This window comes from Pezoporus occidentalis, unplaced genomic scaffold, assembly GCF_034315485.1.
Source record: "Pezoporus occidentalis ecotype Australia unplaced genomic scaffold, CSIRO_AGI_Poc_V1 ctg79, whole genome shotgun sequence".
Classification (NCBI taxonomy): Eukaryota; Metazoa; Chordata; class Aves; order Psittaciformes; family Psittacidae; genus Pezoporus; species Pezoporus occidentalis.
The window spans coordinates 789,777-802,395 of NW_026916147.1; the positions used below are offsets into that span (position 1 = coordinate 789,777).

Consider the following 12,619-nt stretch of genomic DNA (forward strand, 5'->3'; position numbering starts at 1 on the left):
TTGATCTTTACTGTAACCGATGATTAGAGTTAATGAAACATGGTAAGATTATTTTTTTTTTTTTTTTTCTGGAGAGACCATTCCTCATCTCCTAAACCAGAAAGGCTCTTTTACACTTGAATGGTTTCATGTGGTCCTCAGCCCTGCAATGTCAGTGTGTTTTGCCTTGCACAAATAATTGAAAACTTTCGTCTGGCATAAATATTATATTTTTCTGGTTTATTCTAACCTAAGGAGATGCCAGCGAGCAAACAGTTTGAGGTATGGAATTTCAGACTTCCTTCATGGCTAGCAAGTTTGAACTGGTTTTTGGAGATGTGATCTGTGTTTATATGCAGACAAAGTGATTAAAGACGTATTGAAATTCACAGATGAAGGTGTGTAGAACCCAGCAGTTAAACGTGGATTTCGGGTAGCCGTAGGCGTTTCCTGTTTTGTGAAGAAATAAAAGACCTATATGGTTATAGGTCTGTATTGCTATAGGTACCACAAAGATGAGGTTTTCTGCACCTGTTTTGCAGTATTTGTTACATGCTGTTTGTCCTCTGAAATGTGAAAATTACTTGTGAAATTTCCCTGACCTTTTTCAAAAGCCACTTTTAAACAAGTGGTGGATGTGTCCATTCAAGTGCTTACATAAGCAGAATTACCTTTTGGTTTTTGTATGTGGTAGGTAGTTCTAGATGAAATGAGAATTCATTTTTCCTTTTAGTTGAAAAAGATGTAGAATAAAAAATGTAAAGGCAGAAATCTTATTTGAATGTGGGTCGTCAGTCTAAATAGCCTATGTATGAGCTTTCTGGCAGTTTGCTTTGTGGACATTTGTAATTCTTAAGCTTGATTATCAGTTTGTTACCGAGTTGAAGAATGGAAGTCCGTAAGTCTTGTTCAAGGCTCCCCTAAAGAAAAGCAATATTGATAATTGTATCTGTGCTAGTGACAGATCCTAATGTGTGCTAAATAAAGATGGGGGGAAGGATTTTTATCAGCATCCAGCCAAAAATCACATTCTAGATGCTATGTGGACAGTTTTGTTCCTGGTAGGAAAAGGCAGCACATGTGCTTGCTTCCTCATGTGGTGTCTTGTTTTCCCTCTTTGTAGAACTGATTTGTAGCTCCTTCCTGTTTGATAAAGCTAGGAATTTTAAGCACAATCCCTAAATATCTATGAAAAAATATTGAATCACATATTTTGCCTCCACACGTGCATTGGTAGTCCTTCATGCTAGGTAACTGTTCTGTGCTATTGCACTAAAAAATGAAGTTGAAGTAGACTCTTCAGTCACAAGGGCATAAGGGATGGTGGGTCTGCACTTGAGGACTTAGTTGTCTGTGCTTTTTGTTTACAGAAATAGAAGCAAAGAAAATTGATGCAACTTGAACTGTGGTTTGCAGAAGTACTATATGTTTTCAGCTGTGGTAGGATTTATTAGTTTGTTTTACAGGCTTTGTTGCAGAAGTGGTGGAAGAAATGCTTGTGGCTTGGAAATACTGTATTAAAGTAGTGGAAGTAATTTTGGAAAATAAGATTTTTGGTTATGAGAAAATTCAATGGTAGGATTATCTTATAGACATGAGTTATAAACTTGTATGTCAGTAAAAAAATAGGCTATATGCAGAAGTAAAAAGCAGTACTTAATTTTCTTATTTGAACAAAATGAAGTGCAAAACCTTGATATAACTGAAGTTCATTTAAGCCAGTACTAAATAGGAAATACTTTCATCATTATTTTTCAGTGAGACAGCTTTCCTCCATCCCTGCAGCATAGGTCAAAAGTATCACTATTATTTAATTGTTGTCCTTCTTTCTCACTGAATATAAAACATTAACCTTCAAGAAGGTACAAACCACAGGAAATCTACTCTATGGCACTTGCTTTTATGTGTCATTATCATGAATAATTTGTGGGAAATGGACCTAGAAAGAAGACTGATAGTCTGTGTTTTATATCTGTATCTTTCTCACTAACCAGTTACTTAAGTTCTTCATATTTGTTGAAGTATTAAGATTTTTTTTTGCATCAGTGTCAAGGCATTAAGGTCAGACTGAGCGTGAGGATAGCATTTCTAATGTTGCAAGTAACAAAGGAACTGCATCTTTAAATACTCATCTGATTTGAGTTCAGAGAATAGGAAAAAAGTCCTGAATGAGGATAACAAGATTTTATTTATTTATTTATTTATCTTATTTTTTTTAAGAAGAATTAAAGCAAAAAATAACTGCATTGAACTTTGGTTTGGACACTACCTGTGAACTGAGACACATCTGTAAGCATGTATTTAACCCTGTAGAAACAAACCAGTATTTCATTAGGTTGGTCTGTGCACTTATATTCTTCTAAACAAGGGAAGGGTAAGATTTCAGGTGATAACATGAGGCTCCTTGAGATAAGTTTTAAAATATTTCAGTGCAAAGGAAAAAACAAATGAACACACAGAAAAGCCATGAGTCTAAACTAATAGTGCAGCCCCACACATCTTTGCCTGCACACCTCCCTTAAGAATACTACGCAATACAAAAATTAGAATAAGAGCTGATGGTGTTTTCCTGTTGGGAGGATTTCTCAATGAATAGTTCCTGTTTTAACTAGACGACCAGCTCTTTAGTAAGAGGAAAATTTAGTACAGGAATAGGCACTTTTAATACTGAGTTGGCATGCTGATTTTGTGCCAGGTCCTGTTTTACAGGGATCAGGTGATATTCCCCAAATGAGTATGTGCTAGTTCAGTCCATCAGGGAGAGCTGATAGCTTCCTTTTCAACAACGCAGCTTCCTTGTGTATGATTTCTTTGTGTGTAAGTAGCTGGTTTTTGTTTGGTGGTGGGGAACTGGAGGAAGTAGTTGTGTTCCTCATTTCCCCCCCTGCTGATGTTTTTGCCTACAAAAAGACTTTATTATTCCAGTTCTGTTCTAAGGACAAATGAATGCTTATCTAGCCTGTAACAGCTCTTCATTGTTTCTTTTGAAGGACAGAAAATGTCCTTTTTAATAGTGCATATTGATGATAATCTTTTGAATGATGCTATTAATTACATGGGTAGGGAATCTTATAATCAGGAAATAACAAATGTAGTGTGGAGAGAAATAACAGGTGTGGATTTTAATGATCATAATGGACTTCCGTGATTTTACTGTAGCAACAAGGCTTATCTTAAATTTCTTTTTCCTGAGATAGCTGGGGTGGAGGTGTGCACTGGTATCCCTTTATAATCTGCAAAGAAATAATACTCATTCCTGTTTCACTGCTAAGATGCTGATGTAATACTAGTATAGTGCCTGGAGAAATACTTGTGACTAATTACAAAGCAGATAATTACCTAGCTGCTTACTTAAATAACACCCTTTTGGAACTAGATGCACAGCTTGGACCTATAATAGCTATTGTGAAAATGAGTGTGCCTCATGCAGCTTCTGTCTACTTGTTTTTCCTTCACAAATGTTTTGATAGCTTTGGTAGTGTTACCCGTACATTATCATATCCTAACTTGTGTTAATGGTTATGCGTGTGTGTGTTTTTCTTTCAATGTCTGTCTTTGACCTTTGTAAGTTGTTGGTATTTTATGTAATGTAATTTATGATCATTTGTCCAGCTGCTGCCACCAACAGAAGGAAGCTCTTTAAAATATTTTAAAGGGTAGAAGTTACCTCTTGCACTAACTCCAATGAAATTTCTCAAGGATCTCATGGGTTCATCTTGTAGGATTCCCATATAAATAGAACAGGAAGGTGAAGAATTTGATGAATGGGTTTGTATGAGAGCTTCTCAAATGGGTCAGCCTTGCTTATGCTCACAGGAAAATGTATAGCCATCTGACATCCAGTGGAAGAAAATGAAGGGGCTTAAGTAAGGATGCTCATGCTGTTCTTATACTGCCTGCTTTATTTCTCTTCACATGGGGACTTCTGCTTCTACCACTAGGAGAAAACAGCAATGTGTTTTGTAAGAGCACTGTTTTTATTGTTGCTGTGTTTGTGCATGTTTGAAATCTACTCATTAAGTGTCTTTGTTTTGGTCCAGTCAGAGCAGGATGATATGCAACTGCCATTAATTCACCTTTTTAGCTCAGGTGGCAGAAGATGGGTGCAGTGGGTCAAACTGCTTCAGCCCTCTTGATAAACCATGTACCTATGTACCTGTAACTGTGCAGCAGCATTATAGAGCTTCCACTTGCTTAGTTTGCTATTGCAAAATAACTTCTAACTCAGCTTAAAAAAGCCAAAGATTCAACAGTTATACTGTCCAACTCAAAGGTTTCTTCAGAGCAATGTGCCTGCTTGGACCTGCTGGGGGAAGTAACTCATATAGTGGCAATGTAATAAAGAGCACGTGGCTGCACAGGGCTGTACATGCTGGAAGAGGGGACATGAGGCAGGGAAGGCCTTCTCTCCTGAGAACCAGCTTCTGTCCTTGCTTCTTCCACAATACTACTCATGAGGATTTTTGGAGTTGCTGTCGAAGTGCTTCCTTTGTGTACCTGGTGTCTACATTGAAGATAACAAGCTGACAGGGAGAAGGATCTCAGTTGTTCTCTAATGAATACAACACAAGCAAACGGACTCAAGCATTACAAATGACATGTATGATTAACTACTCTCCAAAGTTTCTTAAACAAGATCCAAATCATTGGACACCACCAGTTTTAAAGTAAGATGTGTGTGTATATACAGTGTATATTGAGGCTGTTAACACACCTGTGATCTGGGGCAGATTTATGAAAATAAGTTGATTTAATAGCTGAGAGGCATTCTGATCTGTCAGTGATGAGCAGGACAGAAGCACCTAAGAGGAAATGCATTGCTGTGTGATCAGAGCAGGCTTTCAGTCTGAGTTGCGATACCCAAGGAGCAGTATTATGTTTGGAGGGATAAAGTAATAAAATACTGACTAGCTGCTTGTGAAACAGCTGCTGAGAGAGGCAGGAAGCCCTGTGGGTGACTACAGGAGGTGAGTGTGCAATTTAAGACTGTACATTACCATGCATGCTCAGAGCCAGGCCAATTCCAGCTCTAAAAGCAGTTGCAAGACAGGTGTTCCCTACTTACGTTTGCTTTCCTTAAGGTTTCTGTAGGCTTTTGTAGTGCTGGGTACCTGGTCATCATGTGCTATAAGGAAGCAGTTGTGAACAGGTGACTAGACTGTTGCTGAAAATACTGGAATCCTTTAATTTTTGGCATTCAGGAGTTTGTCAGACCTTAAGTGTTGAATTCAAGTTGTGTGGCAGTTACAGCTGACTGTGAAGACTGCTAATGCTTTCACTTAGTAGAACAGGAAGGTCTTTCTTCTAGTTATTTTTTGTTTGCAATAAAAAGTTTAGGTGTATTGCTTCTCTTGTGCCTAGGCCTAGGTCTAAACAGAGAAAACCTCAGTCAAAATATTTATATAAAACATAGTAGCAACATACCACTGCCCGTTCACTTGGCAAACATGTAATGATGTGGTGTAGTATTTCTGAAGTCATTCATCCAAAGATTTTAGGTTTTGTTTGTTTGGGGTTTGTTTATGTTTTTTTACATGAGCTTTAGCACCTCAATGTTTTCTTAGGATAAGTAAGTTCTGGTAGCGAGATTCACAGTGAGGAAGTTTCTGCCTGTGGTAAACATGAATAATTTTCTTCACATGTCTAAGATTTGGGCCTGTTGCTGAAGATACTGGAGCTATCCCACAGCTATCTTCCTTGTATTTCCATAGGTAATCTGTGCTCTGGTAATGAAAAAAATATTGTGTTTGGACTGGCAAAAAAAAAAAAATCAGACATTTTTTCAGATTTCATGTATAATACATTCTGGATAATGTTGCATGGAGCCCATGCTAGTCCTTCTGATTGGACAGAAACACAGTAGGACTCAACTCTAGAATAATTCCACAAGTAATATCTACTCTGCTTGAAATGAATATGTTGTGTACATTGGTGTTGATCCGCAGTGGAACTTGAGGGTAGACTTTACATGATTTTGAAGTCTGAGAATGCAAAACACTGCCAGAAAAAGCTGATCTAGAGGGCATCATCAAAGAGAAACAGCATATACTGAAAGGATCTCAAGGTTTAAATGTCAGTGTTACTACACCTATCTTCACTTTGTACAGTGTAACATGGCTCTGTATCTTTGAAAGACATCAGAGAAGTAAATATTTTATAGTAAAAGATACTTCCAAAGCAGTGTCTTCTAGGGAAGATTTTCTGAAGTTTTGCAGGGATGTATTTGGGACAGAAATGTGAAATTCCATAGCATTGTGGTGTTTGATGTGGTGGATGTTTTTTTGGGGTTGGCTTTTTTTTTTTTTTTTTTAAGGGGGAGTTGGCGAGTCTTGGGTTTCAGATTACATTAAGTGCACTCATGGAATATATCAATTTTATAGTGTCTTTTGGTTACTTCTGGGGAAAAAACATACTTTGGATGTTATTTGTACTATGTGACACCCATTCTCCCCTCCTCTCTTCCCCATCTCTTATGTTGAGGTTGAATACATGATTGTGCTGGGGAATAGGCAGGAGGGACCATGTCTGTTTTGAGAAATTAGGACTACTGTTCTTGTTCTTTGCCTTTCTCATCCCTCTGGGTTAAAACTGCCCCAGTGGAGGTAAATAGGTTGCATCTTGGAGAAACTGTCCCAGCAGGTTCCTGTTACAACAGGAGAACGGTGTATAATACTTACTCTGACTTTTCTGATTCTGAGAAGATTGTCAGATCTAGAACTGCAACTGTGTAACTGAACCAGTGCAAATTCCTGTTCTGGTACACACTTAGGCTGAATAAAGTAATTGGATTTAAAAGAAAAATGGAATGTGCTAGCAAAAGTCTACAGCAGTGGATTCAACAATAACGTATTGGATTTAAAGTCCTCAGCATTTTGTGAATCATAAAAAGAAATTAAAAATGTTATTTTTAAAGGATTTTATGAAAAAGAAAATGCAGACTTTTTCCCCTGCTGCTTAGACAGTGAAGTTCTGGCTCGTTGAGCTCAGATGTGGTATCCTGCTAGTTTACGTGTTATTACAGTGAGAAAAGAGTTCTCAAACTGAAGAATTTGGGAAAAGGTGTGAGTTTCTGGAGGAATCACCTCCAGAAACTGTGGTGTTCCATTTTTAACTGTGTGAGTCATGCTGATTTCAAGTCTGTTACCTGTGTTATTTCTTAGGGATAATACGATAAAGGACAACATCCAGTTCTGTCTCATTTTTCTTCAAATATGAAAAGCCAGTGCAATTTTCCAGCATGAGCTGATGGTTTCTGGCTAGTACCTTAGCTTAGCTTTTTTTTGATAACTTCTCATTTCATAAATTGATTTTTTGTGTTGTACCAAAATGTTTGTTAGCATTCTAATTTTACTTGCATGTTAATAAAATGCTGTTTTATGAACACATTCCAGAAAGGTATTACATTTTGGGGTTAGAGAGAATCTATCTTCTGTTAGTGATTCTTACTAGTGGCTAATTATCTTCAGTTTTAAAAGCATAGTCCTTGTTTGTAGCTGGTGTTATTTTTGTGGCTTTATCACCCAACTGTCTTTCCTCACAACTTAATCTCTGGGTTTGAGTTCTTCATTAATGGCTATTTTCCCTCCATTACTCTAATCACGGCACCTTTTGAATCATCACTTTTTGTAGTAATTGACCCTTCATGGCAACCTCTCTTTTTGATAATTTAAATAATGAAGTTCTTGTCCTTTCATACTCTAAGGCATTTTCTACCCTTGAATAATTTCTATAGCTGTTACTGACCTTTGTTTTAATAATGGCCTTCAAGCAATGTGAGGTAGACATTACAATTCCATGGAGTATTTCATTGTTGGTCTCCTTAATTTTTTATATGGAGCTGAACCTGTTTCACCTTTACTCGTTCGCCTAATTGAATGTAGTTGTGTGAATAGTCCTTTTTGCACAGTGTCCAATTGGCTGTGTCTGAGGGATTTATCTGCTGTCACCCTCTCAACTCTTGTGCCAAGGTCCTGCTTGATAAGACTTCAGTCTCACATTCAGAAGGTTTTGTCCATGTTGTTTTGAAGACTATTACAGGGTGTACTGTAAATGCTTCTGTACCAATGAGTGCAGAGTAGGTAACAACCCGGAGGAGCTGGAAAGCTGTCAGCTGACCACTATCCCTGAAACTTGGCTGGATGAATCAAGTGATTAGAGGACTGCAATTGATGGCTAGAAACTGTTCAGGAGGGACAGGTGAGGAAGGAAACGTGGCAGTGTTGCCTTCTACATTAAAAATGGATGGATTGCATAGTGATTCTTTTGAAACAGCAGTGCACAGTTTGAGAGTTTAAGGGTGAAAATTAGAGACCAAACCAAAAAGGGAATCTTGTAGCTGGTGTTTACTGCAGACTGCATATCAAGGGTAGGACACCGATGAGGTATTCTTACTTCAACTACAGGAAGCATCACACTTGTAAGCCCTGATTCTGCTAGGGGACTTCAGCTGCCCTGACATCTGCTGGAAAAGATCATCTTTAAAGGTCCCTTCCAACCCCAATCATTCTGTGATTCTAAAATAAGTTTCTTGTGCTTCAGGAGGTAGAAGACCATGGTGTTCTTCTGCTGACCCAACAGCTAAAGTGCGAGATGAACGATAGCTCCATTGTATAGGCCTGTGTATTTGCCATAGGAAAATCAGGAAAAAAAATTAAACATACCTCTGTATGATAAAGCCAGTGTCTGAGAGAGTTTGAAGGTCTTGTTTGGTTAGATTTTAAAGTACATAACTGGTACTGATTTTATTCTAATATTACTTTGAGAATACTTTGCAATGTGTGGATAACACTGCTGTAAGTGCTGTGTAATGTGCACCAAAGAATCATAAAAATAATCTAATAAAAAATACCAAAACATTTTGTAGTGTTAAAAGCCTGGTCAGCTGTGCTTTGAGCTAAAGGGTATCGGATGTTTTTCTCTTTCAAGTTGTTAGCTTTAAATCCTCCAGGAACATACTAATCAATGCCTGGCATAAAAAAATAGCTAATGCTCTTAGCTGCAGCATGGTACTTACTGTGAGAGAGGATGCTATATATTTGAAGGCTTTGTTCAAATAATGCCTCAATCTGTTGTACTCAGTAAGGTCATTTTTCTTTCTGAACAGGATACAAGGGAGCTTCCAGAAGCCAGTCAAGATGAATATGGTGAAGAGGATCATGGGCCGGCCACGGCAGGAGGAGTGTAGCCCTCAGGACAACGCATTGGGCTTGATGCATCTGCGTCGCCTCTTCACAGAGCTCTGCCATCCTCCACGGCACATGACCCAGAAAGAACAAGAAGAAAAACTTTACATGATGCTGCCGGTGTTTAACAGGGTAAGCTGCAGAATCTGCCGGAGGCATTTTCTTTATTTGAATTGACTGCTCAGGTTTGTATTTCCAAGACTTTGATTCTAGCACAACAGGAGCTTTTCTTCTGTTGGCATCCTTTCAGTTTTCACTTTCTCCTCACATAGTGTTTTTTTTCAGTGAATAAACCTGCCCTTAGAGATTTCCTTCTATTATCACTTTTTCTGAAGTGCAGTCTACAATAAGCTGTAGGCTGTCACAGAGCTTTACTGCAGAGTTGCTGTTATTGCAGTCATCTGATTTCCAATCTAAACTTCCATGTCGCAAGTTCATATCTATTTATTTGTGCGATAGCAGTGTCCTTGAGTGTAACTCTTGACTCTTCTTTACAATTATTGTGCTGATGTAAATTTGTAGAGATTAACAATCATAATATCGCCTGTCAGATTTAGTTTTGCTAGGCTACACGAGCTGTGCAATTTGAATCTCCTCTTGTGATAAATTCTTTGCATTCTCATCCCCAGCAGCCCTTTTCCTATGTGTTGAGCCTGAATGCCTCCTCTTGGTCAAGGGGGATTTTGAGCAAGCAATCTGTAGGGAAGATGTAACAGTGTAACAGCCACTCGCACAGTGCCATTCACGTTTCACTACTCCCTTGTGCTCAGGCACTGAGATTTTGTTTGAAGGCAGACTGTGATGACTGTCATTGGAATTAATAGGAGCTAAATCCTACTGATATGTCACTCAGTTACTCCGTCACTTCATTGTGAATAATAAATTGGATAGTAGTTTTAGGGTCTTGAAAGAGTAGTAGATACAGATCTAGCTTGTGTTTTGTTTTTTTTTTTTTTCTTCCTGCCATGACCTGAACCTTTGCTTTTTTTTTGGGTGATGGATTTGTGCTTTCATATGCTACTGTGGAGAACTGGAATCATCCAAAAACTAAAATACAACACCCTGACAGGAAAATTGGCTCAATCTTCTCTTAGATGGATGTTTTGTTTAAGTTAATGATTATGATGGTGTTAAACATTGAACTGCTTACATGCTTGTGCTGGTTTTGGCTGGGATAGAGTTAATTTTCTTCATAGCTCATATGGGGCTATATTTTGGATTTGTGCTGGAAGCAGTGTTGATAAACATGGGGATGTTTTCAGTATTGCTGAGCAGTGTTACACAGCATTAAGGCCTTTTCTCTTACCACCAGTGAGTAGACTGGAGGTGCACAGGGAGTTGGGAGGAGACACAGCCAGGACAGCTGACCCCAACTGACTCAAGGGATATTCCAGACCATATGGCATCATGCTGAGCAGTAAAACCTAGGGGAAAAAGGAAAGGGAGGATGTTCAGAGTGATAGTGTTTGTCTTCCCAAGTAACTGTTACACATGCTGAAGCCCTGCTTTCCTGGAGATGGCTGAACACCTGCCTGCCAATGGAAGTGGTGAAAGAATTCCTTGTTTTGCTTTGCTTGCCTGCACAGCTTTTGCTTTACCTATGTCAACCCACGAGTTTTCTTACTTTTACTCTTCCAGTTCTCTCCCTCATAGGATGGAGGTGGGTTATGGAGTGAGTGAGTGGCTGTGTGGTGCTTAGTTGCTGACTGGGGTTAAACCATGGTAATGCTGTGTAGGAAAATTAATCTTGGTCAAGGCATAGTATTAATAGGATTTTTAGTCTACTAGGTAGCATGCTTTAGTGGAGCAATCCCCTAAATGTCATTCTGTTGCCCTAGGTATTATTCCTAGTTCTACTGGTAACCTGTTGTGTGAGTATGGGAGAAGTAAATGCAGTTTATCTGCTTCCTTTTTAATTTATCTGCTTGGATTGTATGCCCTTTAGTTATGGACTTTCTTAGTTTGTTTTTACAAATTAGCACAATAGAGTCTTAATCTTGGCTTGATCCCCTGAAGATTTTGATGTAGTTATGCTTAGAAATCTCCCTCTGGTGGTTACAGGTGGCTTTTTTTTTCCTGAATAAAGGAACATAACCGCTATAGCTGCTTCAGTACTTAGTTGTGATCTGCCGGTGGAGGACAAACTTTTTCAGGCCCTTGTGGTAGTTACTTGCAGTAGCATTGCATCTATGGAAATCACAGTTGGTGATATAGCTGGGTTTAAAACTAGTGTAGCAATGTATGTCCTATTTCTGTACAGCAGTCTTTCCTTAGACTTTGATTAGATTTCAGAGGTTAAAAAGAACAGTTACGTTTCTTTGCTGTTTCTTCCTTTTCTCTTTCTCCCCTTTATTTCTTACTGCACTTTTTTTTTCCCTCTCCTTTATACTGCTTGCTGGCTTTATCCTAATTCTTGGTCCCTCCACTTGACCCAAGTTGTAGTTGCCTCATGTCTTTGCACCGTTTGTTCTCTCACTGTCTTTCATTAAGCTCATGTGTTGAAGCATTCTGAAAAGCAAATCAGTAGTCACAGGTCATCTTACTATGTCAAATGAGCTTTTGCATAAGGTACCTGAGGCTCTAGCCTTAGGTACCATTTAGAGCTTTTGAAAAGATTAATAGTTTCTGCAATTTTCATCTGTATGAATACATTTTGTCTACAATTTTCTCCTAGATCCCAGTTTTCACCATGTTTATCATAGATTTTGCCATCCCAAAGTTTCCCATGTCTCTTTTCTGTGCTTTACGGAATTCATGTAATTTTGTGGATGGACTCCCTTCTCTAAATTGTGGAGACTCTTTTGTTCCCTTCTTTAGTGAGGTGAACTTGAGGCTGAAGACACACATTATTCTGTGTTTGCCAAAGGTTTTGCTTTTGGATCCTACCTGTGGTTTTCTCTCTTCCTTTTCTCTTTAGTTTCCTTGTTTAGTTTTAATATAACTATCCTCAACTCTGGCTGTTTTTAACCTGTAACCTTCTTGGAGTTGTCCTTCTTGGCACAGATGTTGTCACTTCAGTTTCCAACCTTTGTAAAATCTGAATTGTAGCTTGGCACATTGAGGGAAGCATGTATTGTTTGTGCTCTTTCACGTTCTCACAGTTCTTGATAACCATTATCAGTTTTCAACGAACTGCTATGTAACACAAACAGAACTGATTTGTCTTGGTCAGTCAAGATCTGTCCCTATTACAAGGGGATTTGTTTCACTGCATTTCATATGAATGCGTTCTCTTCTTCCTGTGTTCAAGAGGCTGAGCAGTTGTGATGTCGTCTATTTATATCTACTTCCACAGTTTCCCTTTTCAGGATCCTGATTAATTCTACCTTCTCCACCTTCTTCTTTTGAGGGTTACATGTAGAGACTGCTGTGGCTTCCTTGGTTTATCTAGTTTTGTGTCTTGTGGCATGTACTGTCTGTGGTACAGCTTATTTTGGAGCAATACTGCTATCTGTGAG

The 12,619-nt window shown here is 38.6% G+C and overlaps 1 protein-coding gene across 2 annotated transcripts in view; it reads left to right on the forward strand.

Moving 5' to 3' along the window:
• The window catches only part of WDFY3 (WD repeat and FYVE domain containing 3), a 171,612-nt gene that overhangs the window by 46,515 nt on the left and 112,478 nt on the right, over nt 1–12,619 (forward strand). For both annotated transcript variants that reach the window (XM_062602808.1, XM_062602807.1), the window contains one exon: nt 9,083–9,293. In XM_062602808.1, coding sequence (XP_062458792.1) covers nt 9,114–9,293 — 180 coding nt within the window. In that variant the 5' untranslated portion in view covers nt 9,083–9,113. The remainder of the gene's footprint in view (nt 1–9,082; nt 9,294–12,619) is intronic.